The following is a 26829-nucleotide window of genomic DNA, read 5'->3' on the forward strand; positions in this document are numbered from 1 at the left end:
GTGAATTGGTGGGTTTTTGATAAATGTGAGCCAAAATCATCACAATTAAAAGAACCAAAGACTTAAACTACTTCAGTCTGTGTGCATTGAATTTATTTAATACACGAGTTTCACAATTTAAGTTGAATTACTGAAATAAATTAACTTTTCCATGACATTCTAATTTATTGAGATGCACCTGTATAGTGGGAGCGGGTGGGTGCGGAATAGAACCTTGCAAGAGCGGGACTAAAAAAAAATGGTTAATGGTTAATGGTTAATTACTCGAAGCTTTTCAACACGTTGCACACTATTGCCATCTTGTGGTCAAAGGTGCAAAAGGGTGCCTTTGCGTCCCAGACATCCCAACCATTTTTGGACTGTTTCATATAATAAATCAATTTGTGCAACAAAAACCATATAAAGCAATAAAAATAAAAAAATGTCATTGTACTTACACAAAGTATGAACAAATGAGTCTGCAAACAAATTTATGAAAAAAATAAGCATGGCAAGATTATTGTGGAATGGTCCGTTGAAGTGCTTGTGAAGCGGGCATAACAAACTGAACATGCACAAAACTACACATGTAAATATTTATTCGCATTATGATTAATTCTTATCAAAGTAATGAATGACACTTGAAACCTGCGCAATGGGTTTGCGTTTTTTGAATCAGAATACGAAGCAGTCACATGGGTGTGTGCGAAAACGAAACTTCGGACGTCGCAGATCATGTAGTTATGGCAAAACGAAGCAAGCTCCGGTGGCGCTTCACTGTGAGATGTTTGTTTGTTTGTTTTCATACAAGCTTCAAAGCCTCGGTGCCGAACGTCACATCACTAGATATGGCAGTATTTTGGTTTTAAAGGAGATGACCACATGCTGACTGAAGTTACAACATGTAAATCTCGATTATGAAATCGAGAATGAGGGAATTGTAGCTCCGTGTAGAAAAAAAGTTTATATATATATATATATATATATATATATATAAACTCACAACAGCGAGATAAAAACTTGCAACTTCATATTTCCATCACTAATTTGTTATTTTATATGCAAATGATGATAATTCACTATATTTTAGTAACAGACACATAACATTAAAAAACATAATTGTTATGTTTAAAGCACAGTCGGGTTTTTTTGTTTGTTTGTTTAAGGAGATGAGTTGTACGTTGCCCAATGCTTCACGTGGATTACTTGGTACAAAGTGCTAATAAAATGTTTTCATGGCAAACTTATGTTTCCTTGTTTACCTCTTAACAAAAAAATATCAGGGGCGTTTCCTCCAAGGAGGCAAGGGAGGCAGTGTCTCCTCAAAAAGTTGGATGAGAAAATAATCGATATTACAAAAATAAAACTAAAAATATGATATTGAAAGTCTAAAAGTCACTAGTTTTTATAAAGTAACACTGTTCAACAGCGACACCCGCAGGTAAAGTTACAGCGGAAGCGTGCCTCCCTTTCAGTTCATTGACGTTCTACAGAGACCCTAAAGCGTGCCTTGACTTTTCTGGAGGCTCATGAGATGAATGGGGGAAAGTCACGTGAGAGGAGGCAATGCCTCCATCGCGCTATAATTGGATATGGTTATGATTGGATGTGATTGGTTCGTGTGATAAATCCCACCTCTTGTTTTCGTGCGAGCTCTCGGTCTGAATGAAGAAAATTATGGCGTTATTGACTAATTATAAAATAGGCCTGAATAAACAACTCTCCCACTTAAAGGGATAGTTCACCCAAAAATGAAAATTCTGTCATCATTTACTCACCTTCAAGTAGTTCCAAACCCGTATAAATGGGTAGAAAGGGAGATATTTTGAAGAAAGTTTGTAACCAGGCTGTTTTGGGGCACCATTGACTTCCATAGTAGGAGAAAAAAATACGATGGAAGTCAGTGGTGCCCCAGAACTGCTCTGTTTCCCACATTCTTCATAATATCTTCCTTTGTGTTCGGCAGAGCAAAGACATTCATACAGGTTTGAAACTACTTGAGGGTGAGTAAATGATGACAGAATTTAAATTTTTGGGTGAACTATCCCTTTAAGCCTGTGTTATACATTCCGCGTCCGCGAGTCCGCTAAGGTCCGCTATGGTATGCGTGACGTAAAAATCGTCATCGGAGAGTGTGCGTGGAGGCTCTAAGCGGACATCTGCATGCCTCCCATTTTTTTGCGCGGTCAGTAAGCTACTGTGCATGTGCAGGCTGTGTGAAGACGCCCGTTGCTACTCAAACCTGTACAATCCATCGATAAAACTATATAAAGACAACCAGATGTGCAATAACTCTGGGCAATTCTTAGTTCACATGTTTGATTATTGTTCAAGCCGATCTACTATGCATGTATGGAACACGTCCGCAGAGCGGACCATCAGCGTAGGCTTTCGGAAGTATAAATACAAGTAGTCCGCATCCGGATTGCTCATGCGGAAAGTATAACACAGGCTTTAGATACCACTACCTTGTATCACGTAAAAATAAAACTTGAAATGGTCTGAAAACGTGATGACTGCTCAGTTTTTAGTGAGCATGCAGCGTGATGAAATGAAAGCTATATCTTTGTGTCTGTGGCAGTGTTTACAGAGCTTTTATGATGATGACCCGAAATAAGTTGACTATTAAAAAGAACAGCTGAACATCAGTTCACAAATAAAAAATAACATTTTACAATAAGGTGTCATTTAATAAGTTAACATTAACATGAACAAACAATGAACATGTATTACAGTATATATTAATCTTTGTTTACATTAGTTAATACAAATACAGTTGTTCATTGTTAGTTCATGTAAGTTCACAGTGCATAAACTAATTTTAACCAATACAACTTTTGATTTTAATAATGCATTAGTAAATGTTGAAATTAATATTAACTAAGATTAATAAATTATGTAGTAGGCTATTGTTTATTCTTAGTTCATGTTAACTAAAGTACACTGAACAAAAATTATAAATGCAACACTTTTGTTTTTGCCCCCATTTTTCATGAGCTGAACTCAAAGATCTAAGACTTTTTCTATGTACACACAAGGCCTATTTCTCTCAAATATTGTTCACAAATCTGTCTAAATCTGAGTTAGTGAGCACTTCTCCTTTGCCGAGATAATCCATCCACCTCACAGGTGTGGCATATCAAGATGCTAATTAGACAGCATGATTATTGCACAGGTGTGCCTTAGGCTGGCCACAATAAAAGGCCACTCTAAAATGTGCATATATATATATATATGTGTGTGTGTGTGTGTGTGTGTGTATGTATAGACCTTTTTTAATAAAAAAGGTTTTTAAAGGTTGCTATTTTATAGTAAAAAAATACAAATAATAATTGTCCACGTGACATCAGGTATTAACAATCCAAATATTTGTGTGTCCACCACCCCCTCAATCTGTGTATTAAATTAGTTTCAATAATTAACACTCATTGTAGCCATATAGTCCTAGCTGCATAACTATCAAATATAAAATCACTTGGAGCTGTAAATCTGTGCAATATGGGTATGTGAGGACTTGCAGATTTTAAGAAGGTGAGTAAAAGAGACCTTCGCTGTGATTAATATTTTTGTTTATTAAGTAATGACTATATACTACAAGTTTGAAAGGGGTATACAGTAAAGTATTTAGTTCTATTTTACAGTGATTTCTGGTTCTTTTTAAAGTAACCACAAAACCAGTAATTTAATTTTTGCATAAATAACCTACATATAAAAGTATAAATAAAAATACACAGCAGAGAAGTGATATTAACATTTATTGCTTATTGTTAATATTTATTGCACACATTAATAATATAATAATGTAATATATTATTATACAAAATAGCTAAATCTCAAACAGTGGATCATTTTTATCAGCATATCGCCCAGCTCTAAAACTGCTCAATGTAAGGTATGATATATGACTTTCTGTAGCCTATATCTGCTTTTAAACAATGTGTATTGTGAAAAGCACTGTACAAATAAATCTGACTTCATTTAACTTGATATAGGTATAGGACTATATCGTGGTCACGAATTAAGAATTTGTTTCTGCAGACTTAATACGCGAGCACAGCTCTGTTCTGCCCGAAGTACAAGGAGATGCCGTCACCAAGCATTTATTTGTACAGTAACTTAATCTAACTACTTCGTCTTCAGTTAAAAAAAAAAAATAGCCAATTTATTCTAATTGAAATCACCATGGTTAGCACTTAATATTTCTCTGTAGTACAGCCAAACAGCGTAGATCATTTGTATAAACGTACATAAAAGACTGCTCATGACTCAAGCGTCTATGCCAATAAGCTCCGTTGTATTATAAACCAATACAGCAGGACTCTGCACTCTGGGGCTACTTGTTCAATCTGCTGTTTATTCAGCTACAGCAATAGGGATTTCTTGAAAGGACGTGCATTACATTTCTTCTGTGGGGAATATTTGGAGTTTCAGCACAAGAGCGCCCTCTGCCCTTCGGTTTTAGCAGTATTTACTACTGATCACAGAACCGTGCTTCACAGACAAGCTGTGCATGGAAATTTGCAGCTTTTGCCAAATCGCGATTCCTGTTTAATTTCGATTAATCGTGCAGCCCCATTTTTCAGGTTTGCTTGGCAGAAAAATCTTCAAAAACAGGTGAATCAGCCCTCTTTGCCGAACGTAAGCAACAATCAGGCTTTAACAATGTCCGATTTGTTTTATGGAACAGTAAAACATGGCTGTTCTCTTTCAGACGTTGTAGTGATGCTTTATTTTCCCTGAAATAATGTGAAACATACAGTATATGTTGGTTATATATTTTTTAAATAAATTTTAATGCAATTTAAATTAATTTTAGAAGAAGAAATATCATATAGCATATCAAATATCACATTATTTACCATGCTAATGCATAATACATTTTTCTTCAACATCTCACACCCCTACAATAGACAAAAGTCTGGCTATGCACATTTGTGTGCCATTCTGTTGTCAAAAATGCAGATGGCTAGACCAGAACTAAGCAAATGCACCTGGGGCAAAAATCAAGGATGGTAGAAAACATTAAAATACAGAATAAGCAATGACGTTCAACACACAAGAATCATTGTAGACTTGCATGGTAAAAAACAATGTTTCTTACCTTCATAGATTGCTTTAAATCCTTGGGCACTAACTGCAAAGTCTGTAGTAAACCATAGTGCCAAAATCGACCCCGTACTTACGATGGGTGATGGCAACATGAAGCCAGACAACCTGGAATGAAATTTATAAATGCAATGTAAGTGTTTGTCAGTATATTATTAGAATTTGATGCACAATATACATTTCACATAAAAAAAAGAAGAAAGAAAGAGGTAACAGTTTAATTCATTCCTGCACTTTTCTAAAGTATCACTGTTCTTTGTCAAGTTTTTAATGAGCTGGACCAAATCATCTTGGTCGCCCTCAGGGAGCATGAGCACACTTCACTGCCCTATGACTCCAGAGTACTGCCTCACCTTTGACACCACCCTAGTGAATTAGATAACAATAACAAGCTGAAGATAAAACAAGGGTCCTCCATAACAAAGACCAGCCTCTGTGGCTCTCGATTGAAGGATAAAACAAGTTATTTGATGAAAGCCAGGAGAAATAAACTAGTCTCACTCCTCAGAGGTCTCAGCTAAGTAGCAGAGGTTTTCTGACTCTAACACATCAGCTAAAGTTCATGGAATTCTCTAAAGATGATTCATGCTATCTCAGACCAGTGTAAAACCAGAACATAGCACAGACTCCCTAATTCTTGTTTTGAGCAACCAACTAATCTCTAACTTTGTCATTTGCAAATATCAAGATTATCATAATTCACTGGAAATTTTTATTGCTCAAAGTATTTCATTGATCTTCTATAGCTGAAACGTCTAGGTTACTTGTGTAACCCTCGTTCCCTGAAGGAGGGAACGGAGACATTACGTCAGTCGTGACTGACGAATTGGGATCTCGCCCGAGAGCCCAATCACCTTTGAGTGTTAACTAAACAAGCCAATGACAGTTGGCGTGCGTGTTACGCCACGCGCACCCCGCCCTGCAGCGCGGGTATAAAAGGAGAGCGCAAACGCACATCAGTTTTTCGCTGAGGAGCCGAGACTACGTGCCCCGGCCGTACAGCGGTGGTACAGCAACTGTGGCGACGGAACGTAACGTCTCCGTTCCCTCCTTCAGGGAACGAGGGTTACACAAGTAACCTAGACGTTCCCTTTCAGTCAGTCACGTTCTACGTTACGTCAGTTGTGACTGACGAATTGGGATCCGTATGGAAAACGCCACTATTGCTGACCCCCTCCAGTGCCCTGCGGAAGCCGGCAAGTCCCCCCACACCAGCTGGGGTAGAAGATAGGACAGCGGCTAGGCAGAGTACAGTGGTACATTGGATAACACTGGGAAAGCGTACCCAGTCGGGACGCTACGGAAGCCACATCCCGCACATAGGAGGTATCATGTGGAATTACACATATGGACTGGCCCAGGGCAGTACTACATATGGAAGTCCCTGCGGTCGACTCAACCCGCCTGGGGTGAGATACTACGCAGCAGAGATGGCAGTGAACGACTGCCAGGGAAAGAAGACGTGCTCAGAGGTTGACCGAGTCCAGCTCCATGCCGAGAAAAGAGATCCTTTGCACCGGGGAGAGTTTGCTCTTTTCCCAGTTGACCCGAAGCCCCAATCGGCTGAGGTGACTGAGCACCATATCCCTGTGTTCGCACAACTGCGCTCAACTGCGCACAACTGGAGCACAGGGACCCAACCTGGGAGGCCGTGCGTCCCAGGGTGGGGTCTGAGTGCGCGGCACACCACTTACCTGGCTCCACGGCTGGGCAGGGGGCTCGTTAGGAGGCATAGCATCCTTGAACCGAACCCTGCTGCCCATTAGCGAAGGGAGACGGGGATGGCCGTGTGGAGACTGGGTCTCGTGCACCGCCATCCTCGCCCTCTTGGGACCCGGGAGCCAGTGGCGGGACAAAAACAAACGGAAACATAAGATTCTCCACCCGGCCCTCCTCCGGGGGAAGGAGTGGTGCAGTCACCATCTCCTGAAGAGCAGGATCCAAGAGCTCCGGGTCGCCCGTCTCAGGGACGCCACCTGCTCTGGCGCTTCACGGGCTTAGCAGGGGCAGAGGCGGGCTGCGCCGGTTTCCTGCGGGCAGTCATTGGCTTGTTTAGTTAACACTTGAAGGTGATTGAGCTCTCGGGCAAGATCCCAATTCGTCAGTCACGACTGACGTAACGTAGAACGTGACTGACTGAAAGGGAACTCAGTGGTAATTTCAGCTGTTAAAGGGGTCATATGATGCGATTAAAATTTTGCAAAGACTAAAGTTTCAAATCCAAAGAGATATTCTTTATAAAAGTTAAGAGTCAACCACGCCTACCTAAAATGGCTCGTTCTAACACGCCCCCACATGTCTACGTCACGATGTGGGAAGATTTGCATAACACCGCTCAAATGATCACGCAAAGAAAGAAGGCGTAACTTTGATTCTCGCTGTAGTATTGTTGTTGCCGTGTTTCGTTGTGAAAGCGAAACTACTTTGTTTGGCCTTCCAAAAGAGGACGGTATCTGCTTCATCATGCCTAGAGCTGGGACACGACTAGAAATAAGTGGTTAAGTTGTATTTACAACACTGTTCCAGAACAGTTCAACCCAAATATTAAGATGTGTGCAGCCTTTTATGGAGGACTGTTTCCTGATCCTGTGAGAGTAGACTACAATGCCGGCTGTTCTGACTCACAGACTGCAAGTATGTTTTCATATTTAAAGGATTTGCCACTGATGATTCAAACGCGAGTTTTGAGCAGTGTAGAGTAGAGTTTGTTGTTTGTCATTTCTCCGATCACAAATGCAGACATGATTTTATGTTTACGCAGCGTGATGCAACGCAGCGCGTAAAAAGACAGTATAAGTCATTATAATCCATAATTATGTCCCCACTGGATGCAACAAATGCCTCGTTTGTAATGGGTTGTATTGGTTTTGTCTGGTTGTGCCAGGAGACGGCATCACAGTATGGTAAGGGGCATAACATTTCCTTCACACGCTTGAGGTATCCGGCCAATCACAACACACTGGATAGCTGGCCAATCAGAGCACACCTCGCTTTTCAGACCGATGAGCTTTGTAAAAATCAAAGCGTTTCAGAAAGGCAGGGCATAGAGGAGAAACAATAATGTACAGTATGTGGAAAATAATGTTTTTTTTAACCTTAAACCGCATAAAACACATTTCATTACACCAAATACACAAAATAATGTTATTTTAGCAACATCATATGACCCCTTTAAATTTAAGTTAAGCCGATGTTTCTTGTAAAATTAAAAATAGACAAGTATGAGCACCATGAGTACCAGGTTGCAGGCATAAATAAATGTGAATACATTTGCTCACACAATTTGCTCTTGGAATAGTTCATATGGAAAGCTATAACTTTGGGATTATGGGACAAATCTGACCAACATTTTCAAGAGATCATCGGAATTTTAGTGAACATTCTAGGGCATTTCAGGGCACAGTTTTATGGTAGGGCCCCTTTCTAACTGCCACAGTAAAGAGACACCTTTCAGAGGGCAAGAAGAAGACCCCAGTAGCAGGACTGGAAAGGAGAGGACTTTTGTCCACATGTAGTTTCTTAGGAACTGACTACCTTTCACCCATCTTGAAACTAATTCCTAAGGTTTAGGCTGGGAATGACATAAAAAATGAATTAGGATTAGATTCAATCGCCCACGCAATCTTGTTCCTAAATGACAACGATTCAGCTATGTCTATTAAACCTTTGACAAAAGGATCACACTGTAATATTAAAATCTGCTTTCGTGCTGCCGCTGGCCCAGAGCAGTTAATGTATGAAACATCCATGTTACAAACATTCAAATAATCACAGAAGTACTGGGATAAAAGTTTATAGTTCGGATAAAAACTGTTGTCTACTACAGTAGTGATCAAAATAGAGTAAATCTCCTTTTGAAAGTGAATTCACGCTTCAAATAAACATTGTATCAATTACAGTGTAACGCCAGCAAGTGGCGACAAGTGACTTAAAAAGATCCGTTCTAAAAACGTTGTTTATTCAGGAATGAAACAAGTGTAGTCTTCATGAGCGAGTCACTGAATCATTCCTTCAATAAATGAATAGTGAATAGTGCAATTTGCATTTTGTCAGAACCTCTAGTAAATTACATGTAATTTTGCTTAGTTTAGTTATGTGTATATATATATATATATATATATATATATATATATATATATATATATATATATATATATAATTTTTATTTATTTATTTCTCAGAATCATGGTGGGAGAATAAACAATTTACAAGATTATTTTCACTCCTGAACATAGAGAAAAGTAAAACAAAACAGCTTTGGTTAAAAGGAATATAATTTTTCTTCACCCACTGAGTGTGTCAAAGATAAAAGATTGAATTAACAAAGGAACTGAAATAGCAAAGTTAGGTGTTTGTATGTGATGACAGCATTATTGAACAGTAGTCTTTTATTCCAGCCACATTAATCCAAACTAAATTGTCTGAGTGCTTGCTGGCATGTACAGCAGCTAGATAATGGCAGTTTTGCCGAAGTGCTTACCTGCAATTTCTCTGCCAATGTAATATGATTATCCAAGCATGACTTTACAAGAATTGTGTTTTCCGTGAGGGTTCACAGGTCAAGTCTAGCTTATGAACTGATATTATCTCCCTCCTCCACAATGAGTTGTCCACTGGGCATATAGAACATTTTCATCATTTTTTTTCATGTGCAAACACTGGTCTGTGGAAGGGTGTTGTGTTTTATCTGAAGAAGACTGTGTGGCTGAGCATCTAGAGATTTTATTAAAGCCCATATCAAAAGCGATCACAGTCGTTTAATCACAGTCTGTGCAGACAGGTTCTGGAAGAGCCAGCCCAGAATGCATTAGCTCAGAACGAAAAAGTGAATTGGCTTCATTTCAAATATTACTTAATGAAGGCCTGTGTTGATCCTCAACATCAGTAACAAGGAATACCCTCGTATTAGTGACCACCTTCCTCTCCTGCCTGCTCTAGATTACTTATATATATATATATATATATATATATATATATATATATATATATATATATATATATACATTTTTTATGACTTCAATAAGCCCCTTTATCTTTTTTTTAATTATTATTGAAGAAGCTGGCAAAGACCTTGTGGGGGAAAAAAAGCGAATGGTGATTATTGTAAGACCACTGAATAGTCTCCTCACTCTATTACTCTAAGGAGTACTACTCCTTTAAAACTCTTAAAATTCCTGTCTGATTTCAGCTAGATGCCTGTTAAAATTGATCAAATCATTATAATCCAAAATAAGGAGTATGGTACAGTAGCAAGAATTAGGTTAAACCCAATTATAAACCAACTGCCATGGACCTGTTCTGTCAAATCAAGTTGTCTTCCAACTTTTAGATATTTTTACCAGTTACATTTGCTGGTGATGAGCATGTCTATGCTGGTCTACCAGCTGGACTAACAACAAACCAGTACTAAAGAATATAACCCAGCTCTAACAAGCTAGAATTTCAAGTTGGTCTAAAGTGATTTAGAGACTCTGACGTCATACACACTTTAGAATGAAAACCTGCTCCTGAATTACTTCATGAACTTCTGCAACCCCCTAGGCTAGTTTGAGCTTAACTTTAGTTGTGTTGTATTGTACAGAAGAAAAAGTTGTACAGTAATGAACCCACCTTGAAATGACCCACTGTGTTTTGCTCTGCTCTTTTGAAATAAGAGATGCATAATTGCTCTAGTGAACATCATTTGAAAGATTATGTGTCCTGACCTTCACAGGCTGCTATTATGAATGTAGAGAATGAGGGGGAAAGATATCACTGTGAGACACACATACCATTGGGGATTCTGAAGAGCAAAGCTATGCTTTTGAACAGACATTCAATCAGAAAAACAATCTAGCTGACCAGGTCACCAAAATGTGACTGCTTGCAATGAACTAATGAGGATTTAGGTTAAAAGACAAAAAAAGTGATGCTTCAGATGTCTGAGATGAGTATAAAGTAAAATATTTAGTCTCTGTGCTCTTTTGAAAGTCACAATGCGATTCTCATAGTCAGTTTCATAAGGCCATGTTTTACTTTTAAAGTCTAATGTTGCTCTCAGCAGCACCAAATATCCTCCTACTGTAAGTGAAATAAAATCAGTTCGTCACACATCTCTCAAAAAGAACTAAAACATATGCAGTTTACAGCAGTGTGTTGACTTATACAGTATATCATTCAAGAGTATTCGATTTTTTGAGGTCACAGATTTCCATTTTATCTTTTGAACAGAAAAAGAAATTTGATATATATAAGGCTATGATGTATTTGTGTTATTTTACACTAGACAATGGCAAAATATATATCAAATATTTTTTTATTACACACACTAGTTGAAAAATATACAAGCACAATGTAAATATCACAATGTGCAAGCCAAAATACTGTCAGCATATTTTTTAGTTCAGTTATTTATTTGTTTGTTTATTTTTCATTATTATTAACATTAAGGATATTTTCTTAATAGTAAACATGCACACACACACACACACAAACACAACTAAGTTTGACCGTGTTTTAGGTAGCGTGTAATGACATTTACATTGTGCTTTTATATTTTTCAATTGACAGTACAATCGTAAATTTCATTAAGCAATATAATGCTACTATATATACAATAATCAGCTTTGTACCTTAAAATACATTGATAACCACCATGATAATACAGGTGAAACATATGATGAGTTAATCATAAGTGCCCTGTCCATAAAACATTGAATCAACTGAATCAACTTTGAACTGACCTTTGAACAGCTGAATAATGACATTATTATTATTATTATTATTATTATTATTATTTTAGAGTTGCGTTACAGCAGAATTCATCTCTGTTTGCATAATTTAATGATTATTTTCCTGTTTATCCCTGTAAAGTTGCTTTGAAACTATATGTATTGTATAAATAAAGGTGACTAAAGGTGACACGGTCACCTCTGATAATAAATCTTAATTGTAGTGTAGGAAAAAAAATGGTAAAGCTGCTCTGAAACAATATGCATCGTCAAAAGGCCTATACAAATAAATGTGAGAAAAAAATATATAATTTCATGTTGCTTTTAACAGCCACAATTCATTCATTAAAAATGTATGTAGAAGACAGCCGGTTTTAGTTGTGTAAAACAAATTCCAATTGTCACTTTTTTTGTCCTATTTATTTCTCTTCTTTTTTTTTCACTACCTCCATATTACATTTGTCATAACCTCTAGGGTACCTTCGACTCATGTAATTTTAGAACTAATGGTCTTTTTTTCCCAGGAGGAAGACTCATTCCCTGATTTGAACTCTCCCAAAAATAGTCTATACAGAGTGAATCATGAATTGGCCACCAGGTAAAACATTTGTCATCCTGTATAAGGGTGAGCACACCACTGGTGACCACCACTGGTGTAGTCACAATATATTGGTATATCCATCACATGGCTCGGCAAGCCCCAGCTCTCCTTGACTTGCAGTACAAGTGCATCAATCATGAAGCGGCAACGCCCTGGTCTGCTATGGAATAGAATTCCTGACAAAGCTCCATTCTACAAGCCTACAAGACATTTTTTCCATCGTTTTCTTCTCCTGATTCTTCTGACAAGCTAAGTAATACTTAAGGATACTCAAATTGTGTAGACACTTTTGGAAAAGTGTTGTGGTGATAGCCCCTATTCCATCTCATTGTATCTTATTATATATGTTTCAAGGGTGTGTAAGGTCAGGGGGTGTGTAACCTCCATTGTAACTTGGTTTTCTTTTGTATTATTCTTCCCAAACAGGAGTCTATGACAGCCCTATCAACCGTACCATAGGAAAATGATTACATTTAGTACACTGTCTGCGGTCCTGAATAGTAATCTGACCAACTCTGGGGTCTCTAGGACCAATTTCATAGCATGACCACTATTAAAAATAAATAAATTAATAACTTTTGGTTATAACTTTGGCCTAGAAATTCAATCCTGTTCAACCGAATACTCTCCTCATGCTGATAACATGCTTTAAAATCATTTAATGCACTGCTAGCTGTGAATGATCCCCTACACACACACACACACGGTGCGCTACTGTGAGGAGCTTGGAGACGAGGAGTGGAATTCAAACATATAGGTTTTAATAATATCCAGGGAACAAGGAAAACACATGTAGCAAGGGTAGACATATACAATTCCGGACGAGGGAGAACAGAACGGGCTAGAACTCAAAAAGGGCAGATAACGAGGGGCAGACAGGTGAGGAGGATAACTAATAGCAAGGAACACCTGGAACTAATAGAACTAAATGGGGACAGGAACCGGAAGGACCAAATAAGGGCAAGGAAGGCACATGGGAAGCAAAACACACACAAAACAAGTAACAGAGTCTGACATTACTCCCCCCTCCCAGAATGTGCATCCTGCGCCGTAACAATTCCACCAGGGAGGGGGGGTGGGCAGTCCAGGGTGCCATGGCGGCAAAGGGATCTCAGGGGCCATGGCGGAGTAGGGAGCTCTTGGCGCCATGGCAGAGCAGGCAGTTCAGGGCGCCATGGCGAAGCAGGCAGTACAGGGCACCATGGTGGAGCAGGCAGACTAGGAAGACATGGCGGAGCAGGCAGTTCAGGAGGCCATAGCGGATCAGACAGTTCAGGAGGCCACGGCGGAGCAGGCAGCTCAGAAGGCCATGGTGGATCAGACAGTTCAGGAGGCCACGGCGAAGCAGGGAACTCAGAAGGCCATGACTGGACGGCCTCCGTGGCCTTGGCCTTGCCACTCGGCCCGGCCACTAGACATGGCAGAACAGGGAGCTTGGGGAGCCATGGCGAAGCAGGGAACTCAGGGGGCCTGACGTCGGCACTCGGTCCGGCATCCATGGATGGACCCCTACTACCCCCAAAAAAAACCTTGGGGAGAATATCGTCTTTAGAGGCCCTCCGTAAGCCTAACTCGGGAACAGTGGCCCTCCCTGGGCTTGACTTGGGGACTGGAGCCCTCCTTGGGCTCAACATGGGAACTGGAGCCTTCTCTGGGCTGAACTCGGGGACTGGAACCTTCACTGGGCTAAACTCGGGGACTGGAGCCCTCACTGGGCTAAACTCGGTGACAAGAGCCCTCCGTGGGCTAAACTCGGGAACAGGAGCCCTCTTGGGCTGGATTCGGGGGCTGGAGCCCACACTGGAGTGAGCTCTGGGGCTGGAGCAGACTGCCTTCTCCTCCTTAGATTCCCCTTTATGTTCGGGGTGAAAGGTGTGGTCAGTGAACTTGAGTGAGCTGCGGCCGGCGGGCTTGACTGAGGAACGGCCAGCGGGCTGGAGAGAGCCGCGGCCGGCAGGCTTGACAGCAGAGATTCCGGTGGGCTTGAGCGAGTGGTGACCTGCGAACTTGACTTTGGAGCGGCCGGTGGGCTTGACTGAGGAACAGCCAACGGGCTGGAGAGAGCCATGGCCAGCGGAATTCAAACATAAAGGTTTTTATAATATCCAGGGAACAAGGAAAACACACGTAGCAAGGGTAGACATATACAATTCCGGACAAGGGAGAACAGAACAGGCTAGAACTCAAATAGCGCAGATAACTAGGGCCAGACAGATGAGCAGGATAACTAATAGCAAGGAACACCTGGAACTAATAGAACTAAATGGGGACAGGAACCGGAAGGACCAAATAAGGGCAAGGAAGGCACATGGCAGCAAAACACACACAAAACAAGGAACAGAGTCTGACAATAATAGACTTACATTACTGTATTTGAGTTACTGTGTGGGAATCTGGGGGAAACACCTACAAAATTAATTTACAGTCTATATGCATATTACAAAAGAGAGCAATCAGCATCATCAATAACGTTGGATATTCTTTATTTTTAAAGTCACATATTTTGAAGTTAATTGATTTGATTAAATTTAAGATGGCACAAGTCAGGTTCAAAGCAAAAAATAATTTACTTCTGGGAAATTTACAAAAAATATTTATGGAAAGGCAGAGTGGGTATAATTTGAGAGAAGAATTCAACTTTAAAAAGCTTAAAATAAGAGCATATTTAAAAAGTCTGCGCATTTGTGGGGTGAGGTTGTGGAATGGTTTGGAGCAGGTGTTAAAACATTGTACAAATAATAAACAGTTTAAAAAGTATAAAAAATACCTTATTTACAGGATATGTGGATGAATAGAGGTGATTGTGAATATGGGTTATAATGCTGATTGCACTGGGATGTGTGATTATAGGGTTACTGATTGTTTGGGGTAAAATGGTTGGTGTTTAAATTATTGCATATGTGTTATCTTATATGGAACATATAATATATAATTATATAGTTGTAACAGATTTAAGATATACTGGAACGATTGTATAAGGGGTGGAAAAATTGGTAAGCTTTTGCTTCATCCCACCCTGTTTTGGACTTGCTGTCTATTTCGGTCCATAAGACTTTAACATACATTGTATATCTTTGCTGGTAAATGCAACATTCAAAATTTTAATATTCCATAAATATGAATATGCCATAAAAATGTAAAAGAAATGGTTTAAGGAAATGTTGCATACCCTGCTTACACTGCAAGCAACTCAGATTGGCATGACAAAGCTACAACACTGACATTATAATGAACAAAGCTGTTGACACTGCAATTAATCGACACATCCACCTGACAGCTCTGTTTATTATAAGGGGAGCATCACTGGCAGTGTAGCAACTACAACCAAATTCTTAAACTCCAGATTGTGGTTACTGTGGTGGGCAGGACCAAGCAACTTTTGCAACCATCGTCATTTATTGTTTGTTATTATTATATGTTTCCATCTTAGTCAAAAACTCCTAAACTCTCCTAATCACTCTTCTTGATGTGAATTTGGAATCACCAGGATGGAAGACACATGACCTTCAACAAGAGCTTCAGAACAGGACATTGGATGGAAAGTTCTTTATAGAGGTCTTCATGGAGAAAAGCGTCTTTTATGACTGGCCAATGACGACAGCTTCCTGCTAAATTACTGTTCATAGAAACACCTTACAGCACTTCCCAAGGGCTCAAGCATTGCACTGCACAAACAATTGTTAAAAAAAAGGTTTACTGTGTGGTTTGTTAGGAAGGATCAATCACAGTAAAGGAGTCCAAAAGATTTAGTTATTCGATTACTCATACCACATTCAGAAGGAGCCAGAGACACATGTGACCACATCACATTTGCAGTGTGGATGCTAGTGAAGGATTGTCAAACATTGTTATTTCTTTTCACACAAATCTTGATTATTAGGTAGTACTTGTGCTATCTGCTTATGACTTCAAAAAAAACAAACTGATTTATTTGTAAACTAATGCATTGTAATGTTTGCATTATATAACAAACTTCACATATAAGGTTTTTCTGATGCAATAAAATTTCTCAGTGGCTCAATGGTAGGTACAGCATAGTACTTTCAATGCAGAGTACTCAGAGATTGGGGCTGTGGACAGGTGAGATCAGTAGACACAGTCCTTCAGGCTTTACCCAACATTCCTTTCAGTTACACACTCTCTATATTAGACCTTTTTCTGATTAGTTTTTCTGTTCAGATCTTTTGTCATGTCACTAAATATTTCATAGTACAATACCTACTTCTATAATACTATCCAAAGTATTCTATTCAAGATTTGACAGATGAGCTACAGTACAATGTTGACAATAAGTCAAAAGAAACACTGACATGAATACTAACAGTTTTATGTTAAAGATGGTTTTATGCAAACAACTATTCTCACCTTTAGCTGGATTTTTTCTGTATTGGCATGAAGTCACTTATTCTGGTAAAGCTGCATTACTTTTCCAATAACAATACTTTTTCCAGTGTCATGTGATATTTCACATTTAGTCCCTGTGTGGCATTTTAGGTCTCTTTTATAGCAGAAAATTTAATAAAATTTTTCTGTAAACATGTAAAATATAAAACACCTAGATGATCCTCCAGCAGTTTGAAAGTATGTCAATTCCACCACAGAGCTGTAAAAGCACTCAATATATTGCTTTAATAAGTAAATAGTAAACAAGAAATTAAATAAATAAAAACAGTACGTGTTTTCTCAGACTGCCTTTGTTTGTTATATTTAGTATGAAGATCTAAAACTATCTACAAAGTATGAAATGCACACACACACACACACACACACACAAAAGCAATTTTAATGGCACTGTATAATTTTAAGTTGTATTTAATGTAAATTTATGTTAACTACTGTAAATTACTGGCCTGTAGCTTGGCAAACTACATTTTTTTTCAAGTAGCTCCCCAAACACTATTTTTATTCATCATTTTACATAATTATCATGTGTACTTGCTACTGTGGAACTTATACATCACTTATTATCTTTAAAAGATCTAAAATCAACTTCGGTAAATCAAGTCATCTGTTCTTTCCCACAAATACTCATCATATCAACCCGGATACATTATAAGTATCTTGTTTCCAGGTGGACTGATGAAAACTGGTCACCTCGACTCCTGGAAGTTTGTTGCAAGATAGTTTATTATATATAGTATATACAAATAGTGTGTGTGTGTGTGTGTGTGTGTGTGGCATTCAAAATGCCATCAATAAAATGCACCTATGTTCGTTGTCCATAACATACGCCTGCCTATACCATTACCCCACTGCCACCATGGGCCACTCGATCCACAACGTTGATATCAGCAAACCGCTCACCCACACGAGAAATAGGCCTTTTGTATACATAGAAAAAGTCTTAGATCTTTGAGTTCAGCTCATGACAAATGGGGGCAAAAACAAAAGTGCTGCATTTATAATTTTGTTCAGTGTATATATATATATATATATATATATATATATATAACCCTAACTGTAGGACATTTGTACCAAACTGGATATGAATATTAAAAGGTATAAGATTAGCTTTTTAATCAAACTATTACCTATTGTTTTGACAGTCAAAAACATAGATGGACGTGTAAGAGAAAACCACAGGGGACAGTGAGTACAAGCTATTAATGGGACAATTGGGACCAAAATATTTTATCTTCTCATTTCTGAGGGTACAGTCTTCTGTCACAACTTGGTTGCTGAAAGCACAGGAAGAAGAGTATCAGGTTCAAAAAGTCTCTAATATTCCAAGCTGAAGATAATCCAAACAAGGCAGACAAACCAAACACAACCATAACACTGACGAGACCGGACAAACTGAATTGAAACAAGGGGGATAGTTCACTTTAAGAATTAACAAAGTGACAACAAATAGAGATTTTTTCAGGTCACAACACTGAAAACTGCTCAATACACATTCTTCAAGTCTACGGTGAAGTTAGTCTGCACATATTTGTCCCAAATTGTTTTTAATGTAATTTAATGGAAACTATGTGAGGATTTTAACAGCCTCTGAAGTTGTAGTTGGGGGCTACCAGAGTGCATACACTCATAGAAAACCAAGTGTTCAAAGATGTGGTGCTTCTCATCCTATGTGCGACCCTTTTTTATGCTTTTTGCCGCATAAAAATTGAGGTCATCAATTTTGAATCATAAACCCACCAAACTGGCTAGTGAGTTTATATGCGTTACCCGCCAGGGTTGATTTTAATCCGCATTTTGACAAGTGTTAATTTCAAACCCCATGTATATTGCAGAAACAGTTGATATTTTCACAGAAACATACAGTACAGTAAAATGCAGGGAATGATGTGCATGTGTGGGAGAGATGGAGGGGAAAATTAAGATGAAGGTATAAAGATTAGCAGCGTGCCCTCTGGATCGAACTCCCCTCATTCTTTCAAAACCTGTGCACCTTATTTTTCAAAAGTGATTATGCCAACCTCGACGAAATGTGAAAATAATGAATGTGACAAGTTGATGAATTGTGAATTAGACGAAAAGACACTGGGCAATTGTAGCTGTATGATGCTTCACTGGTCACAGGGATTGTTCATATGCAGCAGTGTCGTAGACTCAAACTCTTACAATCACAGCTGAGCTAGTGAAAGAACCTATGGCTATGCTCCATTCAATCAATATGAAATAGCAGCAAACCCATCTTACCAAACCGTGAATAGCGTGTGATCCAGCAAACTATTGATTCAGTCTTTTAAAGTGGTACACCCTGATGGGCTTCACTCTGTGACTTAAAAGCGAAATGCCACTTTGGCTGAATAGACGCTTTGTAATCGTGTAGAGAATAATGTCATAATATTGAAAAATGTAAAAGTGCTAACTGGTTAATAGACCCACATGAGCAAATCAGTATGCTATGTGCAAATATACATGCACAACAAACATTTGCATGTTAGAGATCATGTGTGTGTGCGTTTCTGCTTGCCTGTTTATATACTGTATATTTACCTAATGCTCAGTCGTGGCCTAACAGTTAGAGAGTCGAACTTGTAACCCAAAGGTTGTGGGTTCAAGTCTCAGGTCTGGCAGGAATTATCGGTGGGGGAAGTGAATAACCGGCGCTCTCTTTAGAGGTGGCATGCCCATTCAAAGGGGGCATGTGCCCCCTCAGATTTCTGAGCCAAGTGGATTTTAAATGCAGCTTCCAAAAGACAAAAATAGCAGAATAATATTTTTTTATATTTGATACAATCACACCGGTGTGATTAGATCGTTCAGTGTGGCACAGCATCAGCTGCTAAATTCAAATCTGACGCATTTGTACAGCGCTGCATTATAACCAATCACACACGATTCTATTGAGCTAATGAATGCAATGACCAATCAGAGGTGTTCAGATGAGTCATCACTGAAACGCGGTGTTTTGTTCACTTGCTTGTTGACTGAATTATAAACAACAAAGAGCAGATGTGCGTACGAATGTAAGTAGGATATTAATTTCACAGTGTAAACAGCTTCAGTGATTTAAATGGGAGTTTTTGAGTGCCTGAACTCTGGCTAGACTGAACTGAAAATGTTCTTTGATCATGTAAATATTCTTCACTCTCTGTAAAATGAAAATGTTAGTAACTTACAATATTGTTATTAAATTCACATTAAATTTAAAATCAGTCGTATTAAAAATATTTTATGGCATGACACCCATACCTAAGAAGTCGGGTTTTTATGTGCAGTTAATAGATTACACAATTACTCTACTTTGCCCATCACCCATTATAGATCAAATAACAATCTGGTGCAAAACTTATTTACTTACACATGTTTGAGAATCGAGATATTTCCTGATATAGTTAACACGTTTGGAAATATTTTGAATAAAATAAAATAAAACATAAGCCTATATCAGTTATACAGTGCTATTAGTTATATTGTGGCTACTGTGTCACGTGACAAGCATGACAATTCTGTTGATAATTGCACACCAGCACAACGCTAGCTCTGCATGCATCATTTATCCTTCACTTCTTTGGTGCCAATGAAACACCTGCAAAGCCTACAGTAGTGTTGACACGTTTCCTTAAATGTCATCTTTAACGTGCTAGGCATCTGACTGTAAGTGGGAAACATCACGTAGGAATTACCCTCATCTTATTTGGATTGGAATGTAGCATTATTGTCTTGCTCAAGGGTTAGGCTCAAAAACAATCCCTTTTGAACGTGCTACTTTTTGGTTACCAGCCCAGATGCTTAACAACTAAGGTGATGCAGCTTAGTGGTTCGCAAACAATTTCTGTATATTTTTAGACTCAAAAAGCCTATGACAGTTATTTTAAAAGTGACCTTGTCCAAGTGCCAAATACTCCAGGGTGTCAAAGTGAAAGATTTCAGCGTATGTGACGTCAGTAGTGAGACTAGACACTGTAATTTGGGACATGATGGCATAGCATAGATGACAGCAAGGTAATATCTTACTTTCCCATGCAACTCTCGTAGCTCTTCTATCAAGCAATCACACAGTCACTTGAGGAATGCTTTATTGCCTGAATAATTATGCGATCTTTCAAATCACCCTTTAAATATCTACTAACTCTCATTAGAGTATTAGTAGAGTATTAGTAGACTGGTAGGGTTAGGGTTAGAATAAGTTGACATGTACTTGCAAAGTTACTTATAGTCAGTAGAATGTCTGTTGGGAGACCATGACAACAAAGAGTTAACAGATATTAAGCAAACAGTCTACTAATACTCTGATTAGATACAGTTAGTAGACCCTGATTAAAGTTTTGAACATGTAACAGAATGTACCAATATACCAATCAGGACATTTTTTATTTCAGGAAATTAAAATCTTAGCAAACATAACTAATTTGTAGACATGTGACTATGTAAGTCATCATTCCTTCAATGTGTAATTGAAGGGAAGTTACAATGTTAGCTTAGGGGAGTTACAAAATATCCCTGCATTTGTACTAGGGACATTTGCTGATGTGTGGTCTTGGCCTAAACAGTAATCTGACTGTTTAAGATCCTATGAAAGGGCTGTTTGCTTTCTTGTGTTAACATGCATCCTGCTGAAACAGGAAGTTGGGGCAGGGCCTTTTCCAGCAGGCTTAAAATTTGTCAATAAGCTTTAGTTTACTTCTCATTGCCATAGTCAGAGGCTTTTTGTTCGAGAGACATTTTATTGGACCAAAAATTTGAGATACCACTGAGTGCTTAGTCATCAATTTTAAATCACTTTCCTGGGAGAAAAAGACTGCACGTTTTGTGAAAAAAAACATGGATAACTTCCAAATTACCAGTGTCACCTATAATTACATAATTAGTTTCATAGCTTAGAATGAAATTATGAAATTATGAAAGACACCTTAATCTTCTGAATAAATGGAAATCCATGCCTTTTATCAATTTTGGGAGACTGCACATGGGAAAGTGTGTGCTATATGCAGTGGGAATGGAAGTTACCCTCTGTGTTGAAGTCTTTACTTCCTGACAGTATTACCCATTGGTTTCACACTGCCCTTCATGTAGCACTTTTGACTGTGTTGCTCACCATTTTGTTTAAATTAGAATGGCTATTATTAACACTAGCTAACTTAACTTACTAACTAACTTTAAGGGTTACTCCACCTCAAAATGAAAATGTTGTCATTAATCACTTACCCCCATGTTGTTCCAAACCCGTAAAAGCTTTGTTCGTCTTCTAAACACAATTTAAGATATTTTGGATGAAAACCGGGAGGCTTGTGACTGTCCCATTGCCTGCCAAGTAAATTAAATTGTCAAGGCCCAGAAAAGTATGAAAGACATCGTCAAAATAGTTCATCTGCCATCAGTGGTTCAACCGTAACGTTATGAAGCGACGATAATACTTTTTGTACGCAAAGAAAACAAAAATAACGACTTTATTCAACAATTCGTCTCCTCTGTGTCTCTCTGCATCACCGTAGTGCCATTTTGGAGAATATGCGCTGAACGCAAACGGCGTACGCTCTTCTGTGTCAGCCGCGACACAAGGATAGGTTTTCTACATTTATTTACGCTTTGATTTGAACGAAAAAAGCCCATCCGTGCAGCGCGTCTGACACAGAAGAGCGTACGCAGTTTGCGTTCAGCGCATATTCTCCAAAATGGTGCTACGGTGGTGTTACGGTTGACCACTGATGGCAGATGCACTATTCTGACGATGTCTTTCATACTTTTCTGGACCTTGACAGTGTAATTTACTTGGCAGGCAATGGGGGGTAAGTGATTAATGACAAAATTTTCATTTTGGGGTGGAGTATCCCTTTAAAGGTCAGACACTTCCTGCGCACCTTAACAAATGCATATAATAATTATATGTATTTAGACATTATGCAGTCAACATGTAATCGAAATACAATACAAAAACTGCATTGCTTGGCATGCTTCAGTTCTACCTGCATACAATAGACAATATGTTTGCAATCATTCTTAAATAAGACAGGAAACATGGTATTAAGTAAGCTTATACTGTATGTAAAGAAAATGTAGGAAATGTTAATTGACTGCATATTCTGAAAAAAAAAAAAACATGAATTGTGTTAATGACACAGTCCACAGCAGACAGATGTTGTGCTAAATGTGTTTAGAGGTTTTAAAATGTGGCTATACTTAAAAAAAAAACTGTATGATATAAACTGTGTATAATATATATTTTTTCAAACTCCATTCTGATGTAACAGCCACTTTTCACAATATATCCTGTTTTTTTTTTCATCAATGTGCTGTTGACCTCAGAAATGTGTCAGATTACAAAGGTACTGTAAATTGGTTTGAGAACTTCATTTTCTGTTGATGATGTCAAAATCTATCAGCAAAACCTCCACTTAAATTGTAGTTCCAATAATATAATTTGTAAGAAAATGTGTATTTAATTATTAATGCACATTTAAATGAAATTATTAATTTAATTTTTTTTTTTTTAAAGAATACATCCTGTAGCAAAATTTTCAAAACAGTGCAATGTGCATTAGCTCAAATAAATGTAGCGTGATGAATGAATATGCTTGCAAGATGTTTCATAATGCTTTATGAAAGTAATTTCATTACAAAGTACATGGCTACTATGCTAAAATCATTTTGAGACTATGATAGCTTCATTGTACATCTCGCTTCCATGGAGCTGTTTTTAAGACTCCTCTGAAACGATTTAATGGGTATCAATAGAGCTGTCCTACTTTCTGCTCACAGAAGAATGCACTAGCGTGTGCGTGCGTGTGTGTGTGTGTGTGTGTGTGCAATATTATATGCTGTGTTGAATCTATGTCATAAAGCACACTGACCAAACTAAATATATCTGAAGTTACACTTACTGTGATGCTTTTGAATGTCACACATAACTGCATTAAGCAATTCAGTATTGTGCAATCCATAAAATCTAATTTTCATTTATTGATTTTTGTCAAACATCTTGAAAATGATCTGCCGGGAGGTAAAGCCAAACATCCGCAGGTATGCAATAAAGCCAGCTTTCGAAACCTGTTTATTCTTAGTTTTGTTGAGCATTACATCCGGTATTAATGGATTGTGTCCAATACCCCTTCTGTCTATAGGTATGGAAAGGTTTAGATTGGATAAAAACTTGATTTGACATATTAATCATGTTTTTTTCCTTCTGAAAAAACACTCGAGGTCTTTACCATTTCCTCAATATACTTGGGCTTTGACTGGCATGTAATTTCAAGATGGAAACTTGAAAAAAAATGTAAAATCTGATAGAACAGCAAAGAATAGCATCATTTTGACAAGCTCCTGTCAATGATTGCAGGTCAATATGATTGTGATGCGGTCCTGGATAACGGTAATTTGAGTGCCATCTGAACTGAGAACTGAATGACACATTACAGCCTGATGCATAACTGCTTAGCTGAGTCCAAATCCCTAATGTGAAGCCTAATCACATCCTCTGTGCTATTTAGTTAGACTTATGACTTTAAATAACAGCTCACAGAATTGACGCTGCTTCAATGTTTTGCCTCAGTTGACAACCTAAAGCATATATAACCGATTGATAGTGAATTGGTGGGTTTTTGTTAAATGTGAGCCAAAATCATCACAATTAAAAGAACCAAAGACTTAAACTACTTCAGTCTGTGTGCATTGAATTTATTGAAATTCAATGTTGAATTACTGAAATAAATTAACTTTTCCACGACATCATAATTTATTGAGATGCACCTGTATATATATATATATATATATATATATATATATATATGTGTGTGTGTGTGTGTGTATATATATATTCAGGGCCATGCAGAGACCTTTGGAGGGGCAGGTGCTCAAAGTATAAAAGGGGCACATGGAGCAAGGCTTTAAATAGGGATGTGCTCAAAATATCAATACAGCAATATACTGTGATGCATTCATTGCTGATACATGTATCGATACGGATGCTTCTGTATTGATACAGCAGCAGTGACAGTTTTGAAAAAGAAACACAGAACAGAAAATACCATTTTAAGTTTAAAAGTTAAAGAATTGTTTCTTTGCACCTCTTAATTACTCTGGAATTAAGACACTGAATTATATTATTATTAGTATTATTATTGAGTTTACAGTGTATGGTGGTTCCCTTTCATGGGAACTTCGAACTTTCCTATGTGTATATATGTTTAGAACTCACGGCTCAGTTTTGAAAAAGAAACACAGAACAGAAAATACCATTTTAAGTTTAAAAGTTAAAGAATTGTTTCTTTGCACCTCTTAATTACTCTGGAATTAAGACACTGAATTATATTATTATTAGTATTATTATTGAGTTTACAGTGTATGGTGGTTCCCTTTCATGGGAACTTCGAACTGCGTCCTCTAGGGGTCGCTATGGGGAACGCCTCGTCGTGACCCGTGTCTGAAGCATACATTGAAAAAACACCAACTCGTTGGCCGGCGACAGCCATAACGTCACTATCGGTGCGACTATAGTATAAATAGGCGCCGGGAGCACACATCATTCTCTTCTTCGTCTTCATTGACTGTTTTGTTTGAAGCGTGCATTTCTGTGGTAAGAGCGATCTCTATTCATCTCATAATGGCAAGCACTAGCAAAGCGTTTAAGGATGTGTGCATCCGTGTTGACGTTGTTTAACATCTGATGACACACACGATCTATGCGTTATTTGTTTGGGTGAAGAGCATGCACTCAATGCCTCCGAGGGGGCAATCGGCGTGCACTGCGAGCGTTTTTTCCAAGGGAAAAGCTCCGCTCTCTTTTGTCTCTCTTTTCGAGGAAAGAGGGGCAGCCATCTGCTTCCCACGATTCAGGAACCGCCGCTGCTGAGGCACGGAAGGGAATGAGCTTGTGGGGATCGCAGGTGGATCTGGCCGATGAGTTTGAAGAGGGGTTTCCCTTTCGCGATCGTCGGTTGTGCACGAGAGTGAGCCGCTGGAGGATGATGTTATTTCATTAACATTGTCTGATTCAGGGGCCATTGCTCTGCTGGGATCAGCCCAGCAAAAGCAGGAAATAGCTGAGGAGGGCAAGCAAGCTGAGGCTGAGCCTTCCCAATTCTCCTGCCCTGCGTATGATGAGCTTTTGGAAATTATGGATCGCGCCACGGCGAGGCTTTACTTGCCGTGAAGCGGGTGAAGAAAGTGACGTCGCGAAGTATCTCGATGAACGTTATTTTTCTGGCCATAACCCTCCAGCTCAGGTGAGCCTTCCTTTCTTCCTGTTTTCCATATAAAGATTGAGAAGGAATGGAAGAGGCCGTTTTTTCCTCACGCATCCATCGATTCCAGCATACGAGTTACGAGTTATAGACGCTGGATACCTGACAGGAGGATAAGTGGTTTGGAGTATGGATGGATAGAGTTTTGTTCATGGTTTTCAAGATGAAGGGATATCCTGGTGATCGGGAAGCCCCTCAGGGCGACCCAGATACGGTAGACCAGTCAGGGTAGCATGAAAGCGTAACCCCAGCCCGGACGTCCAGGAAATTTTTGCAGTGACGCACCGGGGGCTTGATGATCACGAAGGCTCCCACATAAGCCTGTGTTATGGCCGCATGATCCAGGAAGTATGAAGCCGAAACCCGGCTTTTCTTACCGTCTGGACATACGTATATCGACGAGTGAAATAAACACTGCAAGTCGAGCACCCGGTTTCTGAACCCAGCAGAGGGGGTGCCCATCAAGGCCCTACCCTAGAGAGCTGAGCCTTCCCAATCCTCCTGCCCTGCATATGATGAGCTTTTGGAAATTATGGATCGCGCCACGGCGAGGCTTTACTTGTCGTGAAGCGGGTGACAAAAGTGACATCGCGAAGTATCTCGATGAACGTTATTTTTCTGGCCATAACCCTCCAGCTCAGGTGAGCCTTCCTTTCTTCCTGTTTTCCATATAAAGATTGAGAAGGAATGGAAGAGGCCGTTTTTTCCTCACGCATCCATCGATTCCAGCATTCGAGTTATGCCAACATCGAGGCGATGCGCGAAAGCGGTTATGAGAAGATGTCCCTATAGAGAGACGCTT

General features: G+C 38.9%; 1 protein-coding gene and 1 long non-coding RNA gene across 2 annotated transcripts in view; one reads left to right on the top strand and one right to left on the bottom strand.

Moving 5' to 3' along the window:
* The window catches only part of LOC107564890 (CUB and sushi domain-containing protein 1-like), a 170197-nt gene that overhangs the window by 101659 nt on the left and 41709 nt on the right, over positions 1-26829 (bottom strand). Inside the window, exon 3 of the mRNA XM_016250060.1 lies at positions 5081-5193. Coding sequence (XP_016105546.1) covers positions 5081-5193 — 113 coding nt within the window. The remainder of the gene's footprint in view (positions 1-5080; positions 5194-26829) is intronic.
* The window catches only part of LOC107564886 (uncharacterized), a 19350-nt gene continuing 12960 nt past the window's right edge, over positions 20440-26829 (top strand). Inside the window, exons 1-2 of the long non-coding RNA XR_001606301.1 lie at positions 20440-20449; positions 24106-24110. This is a non-coding gene — a long non-coding RNA (uncharacterized lncRNA). The remainder of the gene's footprint in view (positions 20450-24105; positions 24111-26829) is intronic.

The sequence above is a fragment of the Sinocyclocheilus grahami genome, unplaced genomic scaffold (genome assembly GCF_001515645.1).
Source record: "Sinocyclocheilus grahami isolate Dianchi unplaced genomic scaffold, SAMN03320097.WGS_v1.1 scaffold969.1, whole genome shotgun sequence".
Taxonomy (NCBI): Eukaryota; Metazoa; Chordata; class Actinopteri; order Cypriniformes; family Cyprinidae; genus Sinocyclocheilus; species Sinocyclocheilus grahami.